Consider the following 14,317-nt stretch of genomic DNA (forward strand, 5'->3'; position numbering starts at 1 on the left):
TTTGATGTCAGTGAGTGTAAATTGTAAATGTTTACATGGTTGCGTTCAGTTGATGTTCAAACACAGCAGCCGAAAAGTGATTGAAAATCTCCAAAAGCGCTCTGGACAGAATCCCGCACATGGAGCGCCGCTTTCAGCACGCTAATGAAGGTGTTGAATTGACTTATATTGATCAAAAGGGCCCGGCAGCTAGAGACTCCATTAATTTACCTTTAATCTGGTCCCCAAAAGTGCCGGGCGCTCCAACCAACAGAGCACTATTAAGTGAGGGTTTCCCAAAGTTCCCATGAACGCACCTTGTTAAAGTGACACACGGGTGATGGATACGGGCTGCCTCGGGCGCTCGTCCGGGACCTGGGTGGGCGTCCACATGTGTCCTAACCTGAAGGGCATCACCTTTACATGCTTCAGCTCTGTGGCAAACATGGTAAACATGCTCGGCGACATGAACACGGCTTTGATCTTACAAGATGGACGGAATGAGTGAAAATGGACCAATCATTCGATAATCAATCATTATTACTCTTTTCCACATGCATTAATTATAATGAAGTCATGAAAACTAAAAACACTCACAAATGGATGTATGGGAATTATGTAGCGACCAGAAATGGCAAACAAATGCAAATTCTCTTGTATTTTCAATTGTTGTTTGTGTAGATTTTGTTTATTCTCTCATGCAATTTCATGAGGTGCTTCATCCTGAGATGCTTTATAAACATTATTGATGGAGTTCATATGAATGCTGGACACTTGATCACTGCGTTTCCTTCACTGTCTGCTCCAAGTCAGACATTAAAATAAGTACATTTTAGTTTTGTGAAAATTCATACATGGCACAATCTACAGTATACTTGTCTACAAAACTCATTTCAGGCATTCAAGCATGAGCATTCAGATCATTTGTGGGGTTTTTTATATTGTGAAAAACATAAATTCAGTCACGTGTCCATACTTTTGACTGCTATTGAATCTAAACAGGCACTAGTGTGCACTTGCCAGTTTGAAGCATGTTTGGGATGTGTATTCGGTCAGTTTTCTGCGTCATAGTGTAGTAAAACTCCAGCTGAGTTTAAGCCAAAAAATAAAACATTTTGGAAATAATGTGAAATGTGGAGAGATTAAGATAACATGTCTCCCTCTCTCTGTCTCTTTCTTATCTGCTGTTTATTTTATGTTTTGACGTGTGGTCAGAGGGCAACCGAATGACTCGGTTCATTTCATGCATTCCATCTTAACGGTGCACAAAAAGCACAGCAACGTCGTTCAGCGGCGCAGCAGTAGAAAGCAGTAAAAGCAGTTCTCCTGCAACATCTACTGAATAAATCAGTGAAGAACTTTGAAAATTGGCTGCTGTGTGTTCTATGTTGTAATGGTTTTAAATTTGTCACTTGTAACTTTGCTTAAAGCTTATATTTACTCTGGTAAAACAGCAAATATGCAGTTCTCCGACAGTCATGGAAAAACCTGCACATAGTCTGGAATTTCAAAATCAGTCTCCAGATCTGGAAATATCATGGAAATTAATTAAATCTTAACATGTCGTGGGAATTTCTGCATATACATTTTTTAAGTTAAATTCAACTCTAAAACATTTCATAGTAAAGTGATGTAAACTGATTGGTCTAAAGGTGTGAATGCACTAATATATACCTGATTTTATATGTTGTCTGAGCGTTTCTGATGTGTCTGTGTTTAACGGTTCATTGCGTTTCTCCTCGGGTCATGTCATGCGTGACCCGTCACACACGGGACTGTTAATCACACGTTTCCACTTGATCTGCGGCCAGTGAGCGTGATTTTCTGACACTCATGGCAGCTTGTTTTGGGGTTCATTTCATGCTCTTTTACCCATAATGCCAATAAATAGCATGACAGCAACACCAGCTGATGTGGTTTCCATTGACAGTTCTGCTCTTGTTTTATAATGCACAAACTGCACAAAATGCATATTATAGTTACACACTTGTCAAAAATGGAGAATTACATGCACATGTGATTCTACTAATTGGAATCCTAATACGATCCTTAAACAATTGTCCTAGAATCAAGTAACATCCTCCTGGATGTACTGACATTTGTGTTTTTCTATTTATTTCTCAGACTTTCAGTTTATCCAGTACAATCTTATAGGATTGTTATTTGAACCCTTTATGATTGGTTACAAATTGATGAAATTCACAATTCACAAGTTCTTCTCAAGATCTGTAATCTGATATAAACCGTGTCTGTAATTATTAATGTTTCCTGTTATTATTTGAATATGAAAAATAAATGAGAAATTAGATTTTGTTTAAAGAAATTGAAGGCTATCTTTAGTAAGCAGATGGTCATGGAAATAATGTCACAATGCAAAATGTCGTAATGGTCCTATAAATAGGCTTCATTTTCTTTAAGCAAAAAAGATAATATATTATATATTTATATACAGCTCTGGAAAAAATTAACAGATGACTGCAAAATGATCAGTTTCTCTGGATATACTAGTTAAATTGTTGATTTATTCTATAAAGTACTGACAACATTTCTCCCAAATTCCAAATAAAAATATTGTCATTCATGCGTCCTTGCAGAAGCACCCCCAGATCATCACCGATCCTCCACTTGGTCATCTAATGGTTAGACGGAGACCTGTAGAGGCCTTCAAGCCACATTGTCTCGCACCCACTGTGAAATTTTGTGGAGGTTCGGTGATGATCTGGGGGTGCTTCTGCAAGGCTGGAATTGGGCAGATTCGTCTTTGTGAAGGACGCATGAATCAAGCCACATACAAGGATATCCTGGAAGAAAACTTGCTTCCTTCTGCTCTGACAATGTTCCCCAACTCTGAGGATTGTTTTTTTTCCAACAGGACAATGCTCCATGCCACACAGTCAGGTCAATCAATGTGTTCTGTATCCTGATAGTCCAGCTGTGATGTCACAGAGTGTCTGTAGTTAAGCACGAACATGGGTTACATCTGATTTACTGTCAAGAGCGCCGTTACAGCTACATCAAATCGCAGACATGTAGCTGAACAGCTATGAACTCCCAAAAAATGTTAAATATTCCGTGACTGGTTTACCATGGTATCTGTTACAATGTTCTGTATCAGTGCTGTGCAGAAATATTATTCTGTTCTGAAAATAGGGAAAATATGATAATCACGGAAGCTGTTGTCACCTGTCAAAACATTCCCCTTGTGACGCCCTGTCTCCCTTTCTCTGTCGCTCTGACTTTGTTTCTCATTTAGCTTCCTGGAAGTGGTGAAATACTTTGGGCTGAAACCCAAGTCGGGGGAAAAGGAGGTTTCTCCAAACTACATCTTCATGCTGTGGTATGAGTTCTGCAATGATTTCAAGAGCACGTGGAACCGTGAGAGTAAAAGCATCTCCAAAGAGAGGTGAGACGCCCTTGAATGGAAGATTCACATCTGTAAAGGTGAACCACCAAACACATGTCAGCAGACCTGATTACAGCACAATGATTGACAGGCAGAGACACGTGAGATAATTAGAGCACTTTACAACACTGCCGATTTTATAGCCGTGTGAACACAAAATGAGATAAAAGTTAATTGTGGATAATCGCAGTGCGCTGTGAAAAATGCTTGCGATTGGCCAGTCATGAGTGAGAGAGGATGCAGATGCACAGGGCGAGTGATACATCCATCAATATCTCAACGTAATATAATGCTGCAGTTTACAGTTCAACAAGCTTTCATCTTGTACAACTACAAAACAACAGCGTTCATCAAAAGATTAATCATGTTACACATTCATATTAATAATGAAAGCATGTACCAAACACTTTCATGGTTAATTTCGTTATGTATGATTGTTTGGGAGTCGCTAATCGTCTGTGTTTGGAGTTGGTCGTGCATCATAACAACATTTAAAAGATCTCCCTGAACATGCTGCATTTAACAGTCCAGCTCCAGTAAAGCCGAGGGATGCTGGGTGAGGTGCCGTTCTCCAGCGGGGCGTCCTGCTTTAGAAATGTCTTTTGTCCAAGATGAATTTTAATAGTTAAACCAAAAAATTTAAATTCTGTCATTTACTCCCCCTCATGTTTTTTCAAACCTGAATAACTTGCTTACTTCTGTGGCACACGAAAGGAGATGTTTGGCAGAATGTTCAAACTGCTCTCTGGTGAATGGGGACTTCAACGGTCAAACCCAGAAATGACATAAAAAGCACCATAAAGGTCTTGTGAAGTGGTACGATAGCTTTGTGTGTGAAACAGACACAAATTAAAGAGATAGTTCACCCAAAAATGAAAATTCTCTCATCATTTACTCACCCTCATGTCATCCCAGATGTGTATGACGTTCTTTTTTCTGCTGAACCCAAATGAAGGTTTTTAGTAGAATATTTCAGCTCTGTAGGTCTATACAATGCAAGTGAATGGTGACCAAAACTTTGAGGGTCCAAAAAGCACATAAAGGCAGCATAAAGGTAACCCATACGACTCCATTGGTTTAATCCGTGTCTTCTGAAGTGATATGATAAGTGTGGGTGAGAAACAGATCAATATTTAAGTCCTTTTTTTTCTTTATATCTCCACCTTTGAACAGTAGGTGGCGATATGCATGAAGAATGCAAATTGCCAAAAAAACAAAAGAAGAGTAATTTGGAAGTGAAAGTGAAAAGTGGAGATCTATAGTAAAAAAATGACTTAAATATTGATCTGTTTCTCACCCTCACCTATCATATCACTTCTGAAGACATGGTTTAAACCACTGGAGTCTTATGGATTACTTTTATGCTGCCTTTATGTGCTTTTTGGAGCCTCAAAGTTTTGGTCACCATTCACTTGCATTGTATGGACCTACAGAACTGAGATATTCAGGGGCGAACTATCTCTTTAAATTTCCACCCTTTCATTTTAGACTAAAAGAAGCTCAACATACTGTCCAGAAAATCACGGCGGACAAGAAAGTGGAGACAAAGAAGATCAATGCAAACAGTCTGGTGAGAATCACACACTGTTTTACACTTTATTCTAATATGAACTTCCAGTTTTTGAGCATTTTTGAAAATGTATTTCACAGAAAGAGCGACTGCGCAAGAAAGAAGCAGATGTGTCTTCAAGCTGAGAGTAAAGACAAATACAGAGACTGGTGAAATCAAACGAAATGGGCAAACATCACAACATCCATCCACCCTGCTGGTGTTTCATGAGTGGACAGAACAGTGTTTGTCAATCTATCAGTGTTCCTGTGTGTACTGACCCAGTAAATTCCTGCAGAATCTGTGAACGGCCAAGTCGAGGGTGCTGAGAACATTACTTGTGTTTGTTTCACCATACAGGATAATGATGGTCTACTGTAGACTTGTGTTGAGGATGCTCTTAGACCAGTTAGATGATCGTCTCCATCTCTTCAAAGCATCTGATCTCAGATCAGCAGTGATGTGGGACCTTTTAGCTACAACACCAGGTGAACCGCACTTAATACACTGAACCGAGAGCAGTGAAATGAAGGATCACCTGACCTCTGGTGTTTGAAACACTGGTTTGAGTTAGGAGAGATTTCTTAAAAGTAGGTCACTTCTTAGAAGAAGTCATTTACTGGCTAACGAAACATTTGAAATGTGTCATCAATAAGTCTTGAACCAAACCAACACCTACTGACATGTCCAGATATCAATATCTGATCAACAGTGCCTCATTTATGTCATTGCCTATAATGAAAAACTAAAACGTCATCCAGTAAACAGTTCCTGTATTTTAGAAAACTTTCAAGGAATATTCCAGGTTCAATACAAGTTAAGCTCAATCGACAGCATATATATAAATTTAAATATAATACAGAAATAAATTTGACTCGTCCCTCCTTTTCTTTAAAAAAAAAAATAAGAAGCAGCAAAAATCTGGCTTTAGTGTGATAAAATCACGTACTAACCTTTTCTGTGTAAAGTTATATCCAATTTTACAACTTTATTGCCATGGCAACATAACGCTCTAAACCCAGTAGTCCTGCAAAAATGACTATTTCAACAACTTACAACAGCATGCATGTAAGTGCTTTTATAAAATTATAAGCTTCACATTTCTGCCTCTAAACCTCCAAAAATTGGCCCCATTGACTTCCATTGTAAGTGTCTCACTGGAACACACATTTGTGCTTTTATAAAGAAAAGGAGGAACGAGTCGAAATTAATTTATGTGGTGATCAACATTATGATACAAATACTGTCGATTAAGATGAACTTGTATTGTATTGAACCCGGAATATTCCTTTAAGTGCTAACATGATCTTATCTGTATTTCTACATGAACAGTGAACAAATCACATCACTCACTTGTTGAGATTTCAAGCCCTTTGCTGTTTTAGTAGTTTTCAGCCTTGTTGTTGTTGTTGTTTTTCCAAACCTTTTTTTTTTTTGGCCAAAATGATACTTGATTAAGTGTGAAGCACTTTGAATGCACCTCAGTTATGATGTCTATGCAATATCCTGTGTTTAAAAAAGTGAAGTGTGCAAGTCATATCCATGCAGAAGACTTCTGAAGTCACAATGACCTTTATGATGTATGTTATGATGAGGAATGCACTCATATTTACCCCTACACTGAGTATATATATTTTGACATTTTTTTGTAAGTGCAAATGTGTGAATGACTTAATAGAAGCCTGGTTTAATAAGACAACAAATGTCTTTATAAAGGAATATATACTGTAGTTTTCCAAAGTGCTGAGACGGTGTAGCCAACAGAACGAGTACTGTTCAAAAGCATATATCTCCTCTCCCTATTTGAACTAGTTTATAACTGATTAATTATTTACATTTGTATTTAATTATTTAATGGCAAGCCAAATGTGTTCATGAGTGTCAGTATCACAGGTGCATTTGTGTTTTTAACAGAAAGTAGCACCAATATGAAATTTTGTGTATAAGACTTTAATGACATTGTGAATTTCCTGATTTTGTTGTTCTTTGAAATTTTATTCAGATACTTTTACATCATTAGGTGCAATAAAATGTTTTTGGATATCAGCCTCTTCAAAAGACAAGAATTCTCAAAAGTTCACATGAAGAAAAGTGTCTTTGATTTGTTTGCACATTGTTATTTTTATGATGATATGAAAATATTTCTTCATGACAAATGACATTTTAAATTGTAAAATGTGCTTTTTGAAGGTTATACGAGAACTCTGGCTTTTCCTAATAACTCCCAAGAGAAATGCTGCTTTTCATAATCACATTTGACCAATTTACTCATTTAATGTTATACATTGTTTTCTAAGAGTTAATCGTTTTTGGTTCGTTAAATGATACGGTTTAGTTTCTCTGAGTAAATGTTTTTCCTTTAAAGTTTATATATAAAAAGTAAACTTTAAATAGTTAATATTTGTTGTTCTTACTCTTGTTTCATACTGTTATCACCTCAGACAAGATTGGATGAAACTTTTGTTTCCCAGTAAATGCCAAATAATCCAACAGGTGAAACCAGGAGATGGAAATGAGGTTAGTTTTGGATATTTGTGAAAAAGGGGAAGTTTAGAGTCTCTTCATACCTGCAGTTCCTAAATCCTAAAAAAGTTCCTAAAAAAGACTCATTCCATCTAAAGAATGTTAAAACTGGCTCTTCAGTGTAGTGATGAACTCAGTACGTAAAACACATAGCATGAAATTGATTTCTGTCCTAATTTATGAGCCATTAAATCAGAGGATCACTGATATCTCCATGTGTTCGCCAGAGGGAGAGAGAGATCTAAGGGTCAATACATCTTATCTTTTTTATTAATATGATTTTTCCACAGGCTTGCATTCACAACACATGCAGCCACAATCCTTCAACATCTTTATACACTCATGAGCCAGATAAACATAATAAACCTGCAGTATCTACAACATAATACACATCTGTACACAACTTTAACAAAATGCGTAATAATTCTGTCTTTACAGCCGAGCTGTAGGCCTAAAAAAAACGTACAATTTGGTATCTGGATAACGCAGACTGATATTATAAATAGATGCAATTATGTAGTTGTGTTTATCTACAAGGAAGCCACAAACTTCACAGCAATCCAGCATAAACATATGAAATCAGTTCTGAAAACAGTTGCATTCTGTCATATTAAATACATTAGTTAAGAGTCCAATTCCACATAGTGGAAACTTTTAGTCTTCAAACTTTCTTAATTTTAAATTTGGAGATAAAAAAAAAAAAAAAAACATTCACTGTGATACAATGCTCTTCTGTAAACCACACCTGTCACCATTACAACCTATATTACATACAACTATAAAGTCTAGGGTAGCTGAAATATATTGAACTTTTTTCCCCATTATTAATTTGACATAAACAGTAGGGTCCAGAAGTCTGACATCACAGCTTTAGGATTTTGAAAAATTGAAAACAAAGCAACGTTATGACAAATTAATACAAATTCAAGATTATGAAATATTTCTAGGTCACTTATCAAATTTGTAACATTGATTTTGTACAGATTTCCTTGCTTCCATTGAAGCACACGAGATGCTCATTGGATCATGCAGGATAACATGATCATTAGGTTTTGCTCCAGTGCGTGCTGTCATTAAATAAAAAAAAATGTTAAGTGAAATTTTTATTGATTTTTCAATGCAACGTTCACTCAAAATATTCCATTGATAATACAATTCTAAAAGAAAAAAATATTCAATTCGCTAAATGCAAAATTGAAGCATTTTCATAAGTGGTCTTAGACTTTTTGACCACCCCCCATCCTGCAGTATGACCAATAATTTTTTAAGTATTTTACATGTAGTCTCTCAATTAATATGAGCCCATAAAATTACATGTTTACAATTTTAGACAGCTACCCATAAACACTAGCAACCTTGGATACATTTGACTGAATTTATTTTTCTCATGATCTCAAAAATGCTTGAAATTAGTTTTGTGGTCAAATATAAACGTTTGGATTTCTTTACAAAATTCACAATTTAATTAATGTAGTGAAGTGAAGGAAAAGCAGTCAACAAGTGTCCAGCAAACATTCTAAGATGATGTTGAAAACAGCAGTAATAAATAATGAGTGTCTGAACTTTTGACTGATGTTGTATATGCGAAGTAATGGTGACAGATTTTGGTAATCTTTTTACGCACGACTCTTTGAAACTCTTTAACTAGTTTCAGCAAATAAAATTAGTTTAATACTCATGAGCTCTTACTGAAATGACGCTTTCAAGCACGACTGTTTGCGTGGATCCGTCAGAATAAACTCCGTCCAGACCGAAATAAACTGAACTTGTGTCAGTCCAGCTCAATGGAGATGCAGCGGCACTGTTTGACCCGCTGGACGCGTTTCTTTCGGGTCGGTGGTTGCTGGTCGGGGCAGTTTAGGGTGAAAGTCATAGTGGTGAATCGTTTGGGTTTACAGAATGAACAGGACTGAAATGCGCCCTCCTCCCTCCGGATGTGTCTGGGGATGTAAAACGAGTTACACTGGCCGTAACAGAAGCGGTTGATGATGGTTCGGCTGATGCAGCCCTCCTCATGGATGGTCTGTTTGAGCGGTTGAGTTTTACACCAGTCCCGTTTCAGGTACCGGCGCTCGGTGACGTGTAACGCCTCTTGGCTGGACTCCAAAACCTCTTCCGCGGAACCGGACGAGCCTCTGCCTCTGCCTCGAGATCCCGAACCGCTCTGATGAGGGTGCTGGTCCGATTCATTGGGGTTGTTCTTGTCTGGATGAGGAATCGCGCCGCGGTTCCGTTTGGATTCAGTAGGAGTCGAGAGAAGAATCGAAAATAAAAGAATCGAACACAGGATCTGGGTGGAAATAGCCATCATAACTGTAGAGAGGAAACCAGAGATTATTCAAGATGTTTCATGGAAATATTTCAATATAATTGAAATTCAGTAACATACATACATATATATATATATAAATTAATCTAGAATATGGTTGTCGATTCTGGATTGTTTCAAATGGTTTCTGCATTTAACACAATTTTAAGCACTCTTGCAGAAAATGCTGATGGCATCAGATATTAAAATGGTATTTTGATTTAACCCATCTCACAGAAATCTGATTTATATAAAACACACATATATGAAATATATGTTCATGTATGTTCTGAAAAAGTGACATACTTTTTCAAGATACTAAAAAAAATAATTTTTTTTTTTTTTAAATGCCGTTTTTATGTAACATTGTTCCAATTTGAATATTTACATATATATTTAGTCAGATAACAAACGCTTTTATCCAAAATGAGGATGTTCAAATATGGCCATATATCCGATTTTTGTATGTGATTATGATACTAAATGAATCCCATACCAGAGTATATCTTTACCATGAAACCAAGTCCAAATAAACATGGAAGCTCAACCCATGGTACTTTTTGTGGCTCTCCAAATATTAAAATCTAATAATATTTTCGCCTTCCAAAAACAATGATTAATATCGACTTTTGTCAAATCTCGCCGTTTGAAGAATCGGTCGTGCGAAAAGATTTTATGCATCGATTCTTTCAGTCTCTCACTCCTTAATTGTTCATCCAGAAGCACATTTGAGTTGATATATCCTTAGAACTGAATGAAGAAGAAAGAATCTCAACAGAAGTCCTGCATATATAAGATTCATCCTCAGATATTTTATAACCGACCTGCAAAGAATGGACACCTGCGCCAAAACCCCGTAAATGTGTAAAGATGTCTCACCTGTCAGTGTATTTGGAAACTTTAGATGAAGTTATCTGGTAATGTAGAGGAGCTGTTATCTGTCCCACACGACTGTCTTCTGTTTAAATGTGCACATCTCTCCACATTATTGGCAGGACATAGTGCAGGAAAATCAAAGCTATAATCCGCCCCCTCGAACCCACTGCAGACAGACAGATAGAGAGACAGACAGGAGAGGAGGGATATATCTGTCTGTCTATCCAAACCTTTAGAGACCTTTTGTATAATAGAATAGAATAGAATAGAATAGAAAAGACAGTGATCACAGCAGAAAAGTATTCAGCATGTTGTAAGACTGTCACACCTTTTTAAAGAAATAATAAATAAATCTCTTTTAATAGTAGGCTACAGAATATCTTTCTAAATAACAGAAAGAAACATGTTCAAATAAGCCCCAACTCACAGTCAACTAGCAGCAACAAACGTTCTGGGAACTTAGGGTTGCCACCCGTCCTGTAAAATAAGGGATCGTCCCATATTTAAAGATAAAATGATGCGTCCTGTATTGAATGAATACGGGACGTGATTTGTCCCGTATTTAAGCTGGTCAGATCGCGTCACTGTGAAATCGTTCCAGATCTACAATTTAACACTGATATAAGTTGGTAAAGTAGCCTGTGGTGGGTAAGGGACCGTCTGAAAAGTCCACAAAAGGAGTTTTTTCTATATACATTTTTAATTAAGATCAAACAATGTATGAATACAATCATAAAGACAAGTGCAGGTGAAGGAAAATAAATAAATAAAAAATATTTAAAATATCATTAAAAAAAAATATGTAAAATCCATCCAAAATATATACATAAATAAGATAAAGAAGACAATAAATCGAAAAAATTACAATAAATATATTTTTAACATATAAATGATGTATTTTATTTATTTTTTTAAATAAGTCATGGGTCAGGAAAGTTCTTATTTTAGCAGGTAAGAAAGGATATACAATTTTTTATTAGTAACGCATATTAATTTGGATGTGGTTAGGGGCCGTGATTACGTTTTCTTTACGGAAATAGAACGTTTGTTTTAGGTTGTACACAATGGTTCCCCTAACGTTCCCTTAAGGTTAATTGAATGTTTCAGTTTTTAATGTCTGTCAGTGCCAATCAATGTCTGATTTTGAAAACCCTCGATTGTGTTGAAGTCGTTGGTTATTTGGAATAATTTTCTTTTTAGAAAACTGAACAACAATGGCTCAATCAGGGTTGTGGAAAGGGTGTGTGTTAGTCTTCCAAAATGTGTTGTGGCTAATTTAAATGATTATACAATAATTGTAATAATTAATTAATATATTGATGGCTTGTCTGTTTATTGGGGTTGCAGAAAGGTTCTGGAAATTAAGAGATTAGATGTTAAATATACACATCATGTTCTTTTTCATTATATAGTCAAATCGTTATCAAATCAATTTACAGTATTGCACATTTAAAAGAAAGTATTTATTGAGAAAAGCGCTGTGTCAGTATGTCAAAGAATGTCAGTCAGTGAGTCGGTCTCGGAATGACGGTTAATTTTAAATTGCGAAAGAGCGCGAATTTCTGTCTGAAGGAAGCGTGTGCTGATCAAATTGCGCGTTCAAACACAGCTATCAAACGCAGCGACTAAGGTAAGAAGATATTATAAGATATTAAGGTAAGAAGTATATCCCGCCATGGAATAAAACAATTAAAAAGGTAATGCTAACTTAATATCTCATAATTCTGACTTCATTTAGAAATAGCACACTGGCTGAGAAATAAAGTCGCAACTGCGGAAATTTAAGTAAAAATGTTGTGATTTTACATCGCAACTGCGAATTTATTTCTCAGCCTGTCGGTGCTTTTCAAATGTTTACAAACACTCGAACTGAACGATTCGTTTACTGTTGATCCGGTTCGCGAGTTCAACTCACTGACTCGCTGCTCGCATCGGTTCTCCAGTCAGTTTACCGAAGGGAAGATTAACAGTGAATAATAGCTTAAATTCCAGTCTGTTACTCACAACTTTTGGGGTGGATTTTTATTTTTTTTCCCTTTTTTGGAGCTTGAAAGACGCAGTCACTATTCTGTCGTCATCTGAAAACGAGCCGGTTACGATTCGTTGAAATTTCCCCTTTTGTTTTCAGCAAACGAGTTTGAAACGACAAATGAAGCGGGTGAGTAAATAATGGCAGAAGTTTAATTTTTGCGTGAACTATTCCTTTGATTTTAATGTAATGCTAATTGAATTACCATTAAAGGTATAGTTCACCCAAAAATGAAAACTCTCTCATCATTTACTCACCCTCATGTCATCCCAGATGTGTATGACTTTCTTTCTTCTGCAGAACACAAATTAAGATTTCTAGAAGAATATCTCAGCTCTGTTGGTCTATACAATGCAAGTGAATGGTGACCAGAACTTAAAATCTTTAAAAATCACAAAGTATGGGGCCTGGTATCTCAGCGAGTATTGACGCTGGCTATCACCCCTGGAGTCGCGAGTTCGAATCCAGGACGTGCTGAGTAACTTCAGCCAGGTCTCCTAAGCAACCGAATTGGCCCGGTTGCTAGGGAGGGTAGAGTCACGTTGGGGTAACCTCCTCGTTGTCACTATAATGTGGTTCTCGCTCTCAGTGAGTTGTGCGTGGATGCCGCGGAGAATAGCGTGAAGACTCCACACGTGCTACGTCTCCACGTGATAAGATGCACGGATTGATGGTCTCAGACGTGGAGGCAACTGAGATTCGTCCTCCGCCACCCGCGATTGAGGCAAGTCACTACGCCACCACGAGGACTTAGAGCGCATTGGGAATTGGGCATTCCAAATTGGGGAGAAAAATCACAAAGTATAAAAGTAATCCAGACTCCAGTGGTTTAATCCATGTCTTCAGAAGGGATATGATAGGTGTGAGTAAGAAATAGATCAATATTTAAGTTATTTTTACTATCTATGGCTGTTTCTCAAACAAAATGAGTCGTAGAACGAGTCCACGAACTCACTCTTTTGTGTTCTTACGTTCTCGTGGACTCGTTTTACGTCGTCATCCACTGCTGAAGTTCGATTCCAATCCTCAAGAATGCAAGTACCGAGAACACAGGGAATTACCCGGATACGTCCTTGATTTTGAGGATGCATCAGATGGTGACTACGGTGGCAGATGAAGGACATTTAACGTTTTGTTTTTTCCTCAAGAATATTCCGCTGTAAGCTCATAAAAGTCTGACAGCTCGTGAGAGTCGTTATACTCCATCAACATTTGTTGTCTATTTTAAGCATAATTTTAATATAGTAATAAACACATGGAGAAAACGAGTGTTTAGACTTTATTTTAACAAGACACTAGTTCTGCAAAGCCTCACTGGTGTGATGATATTAATGCTGTCACTGGTGTGATAATGCCAGTAGTTCTCTCACTGGATTCAAATGTGCTGTTAATTGCACAACAGGAATATCGCAGCACATCTCAAAGCTTGCAATAAATACGTTCTGCATCCTCCTGTGCTTCCGAGTTCGTTCTTCCAAAGTAGCTTGGCAAGACTGTTCTTCATAAGAACGCAAGTCCATTCTCTGCATTCTTAGAATTGCGAAAACACCCTTTCACTTCCAAATTCTTCTTCTGCTGTTTTTTGGTGATTCGCATTGTTCGTGCATATCACCACCTACTGGCCAGGGCTGGTCAAAGGCAGAGATTTAT

The 14,317-nt window shown here is 37.1% G+C and overlaps 2 protein-coding genes across 4 annotated transcripts in view; one reads left to right on the forward strand and one right to left on the reverse strand.

Annotated features, from left to right (window-relative positions):
* The window catches only part of LOC127410685 (formin), a 65,196-nt gene extending 57,717 nt beyond the window's left edge, over positions 1–7,479 (forward strand). For 2 of the 3 annotated variants that reach the window (XM_051645845.1, XM_051645846.1), the window contains 3 exons: positions 3,233–3,382; positions 4,871–4,952; positions 5,033–7,479. In XM_051645845.1, the coding sequence (XP_051501805.1) occupies positions 3,233–3,382; positions 4,871–4,952; positions 5,033–5,077 (277 nt within the window). In that variant the 3' untranslated portion in view covers positions 5,078–7,479. The remainder of the gene's footprint in view (positions 1–3,232; positions 3,383–4,870; positions 4,953–5,032) is intronic. The other variant, XR_007892152.1, reaches the window with a different exon arrangement.
* Positions 7,480–7,702: 223 nt separating this feature from the next.
* On the reverse strand, positions 7,703–10,898 carry LOC127410745 (gremlin-1-like). The gene is made up of 2 exons (XM_051645964.1): positions 10,642–10,898; positions 7,703–9,767 (listed from the first exon to the last, which is right to left on the reverse strand). The coding sequence occupies exon 2, from the start codon at positions 9,763–9,765 to the stop codon at positions 9,226–9,228; it is 540 nt and encodes a 179-aa protein (XP_051501924.1). The 5' UTR covers positions 9,766–9,767; positions 10,642–10,898; the 3' UTR covers positions 7,703–9,225.
* Positions 10,899–14,317: the final 3,419 nt, after the last annotated feature.

This window comes from Myxocyprinus asiaticus, chromosome 20 (genome assembly GCF_019703515.2).
Source record: "Myxocyprinus asiaticus isolate MX2 ecotype Aquarium Trade chromosome 20, UBuf_Myxa_2, whole genome shotgun sequence".
In the NCBI taxonomy this organism is placed as follows: Eukaryota; Metazoa; Chordata; class Actinopteri; order Cypriniformes; family Catostomidae; genus Myxocyprinus; species Myxocyprinus asiaticus.

What these genes read in the sequence shown, in the direction of transcription:
- LOC127410745 (XM_051645964.1), bottom strand. Translation starts at nt 9,765, where the DNA reads ATGATGGCTATTTCCACCCAGATCCTGTGTTCGATTCTTTTATTTTCG.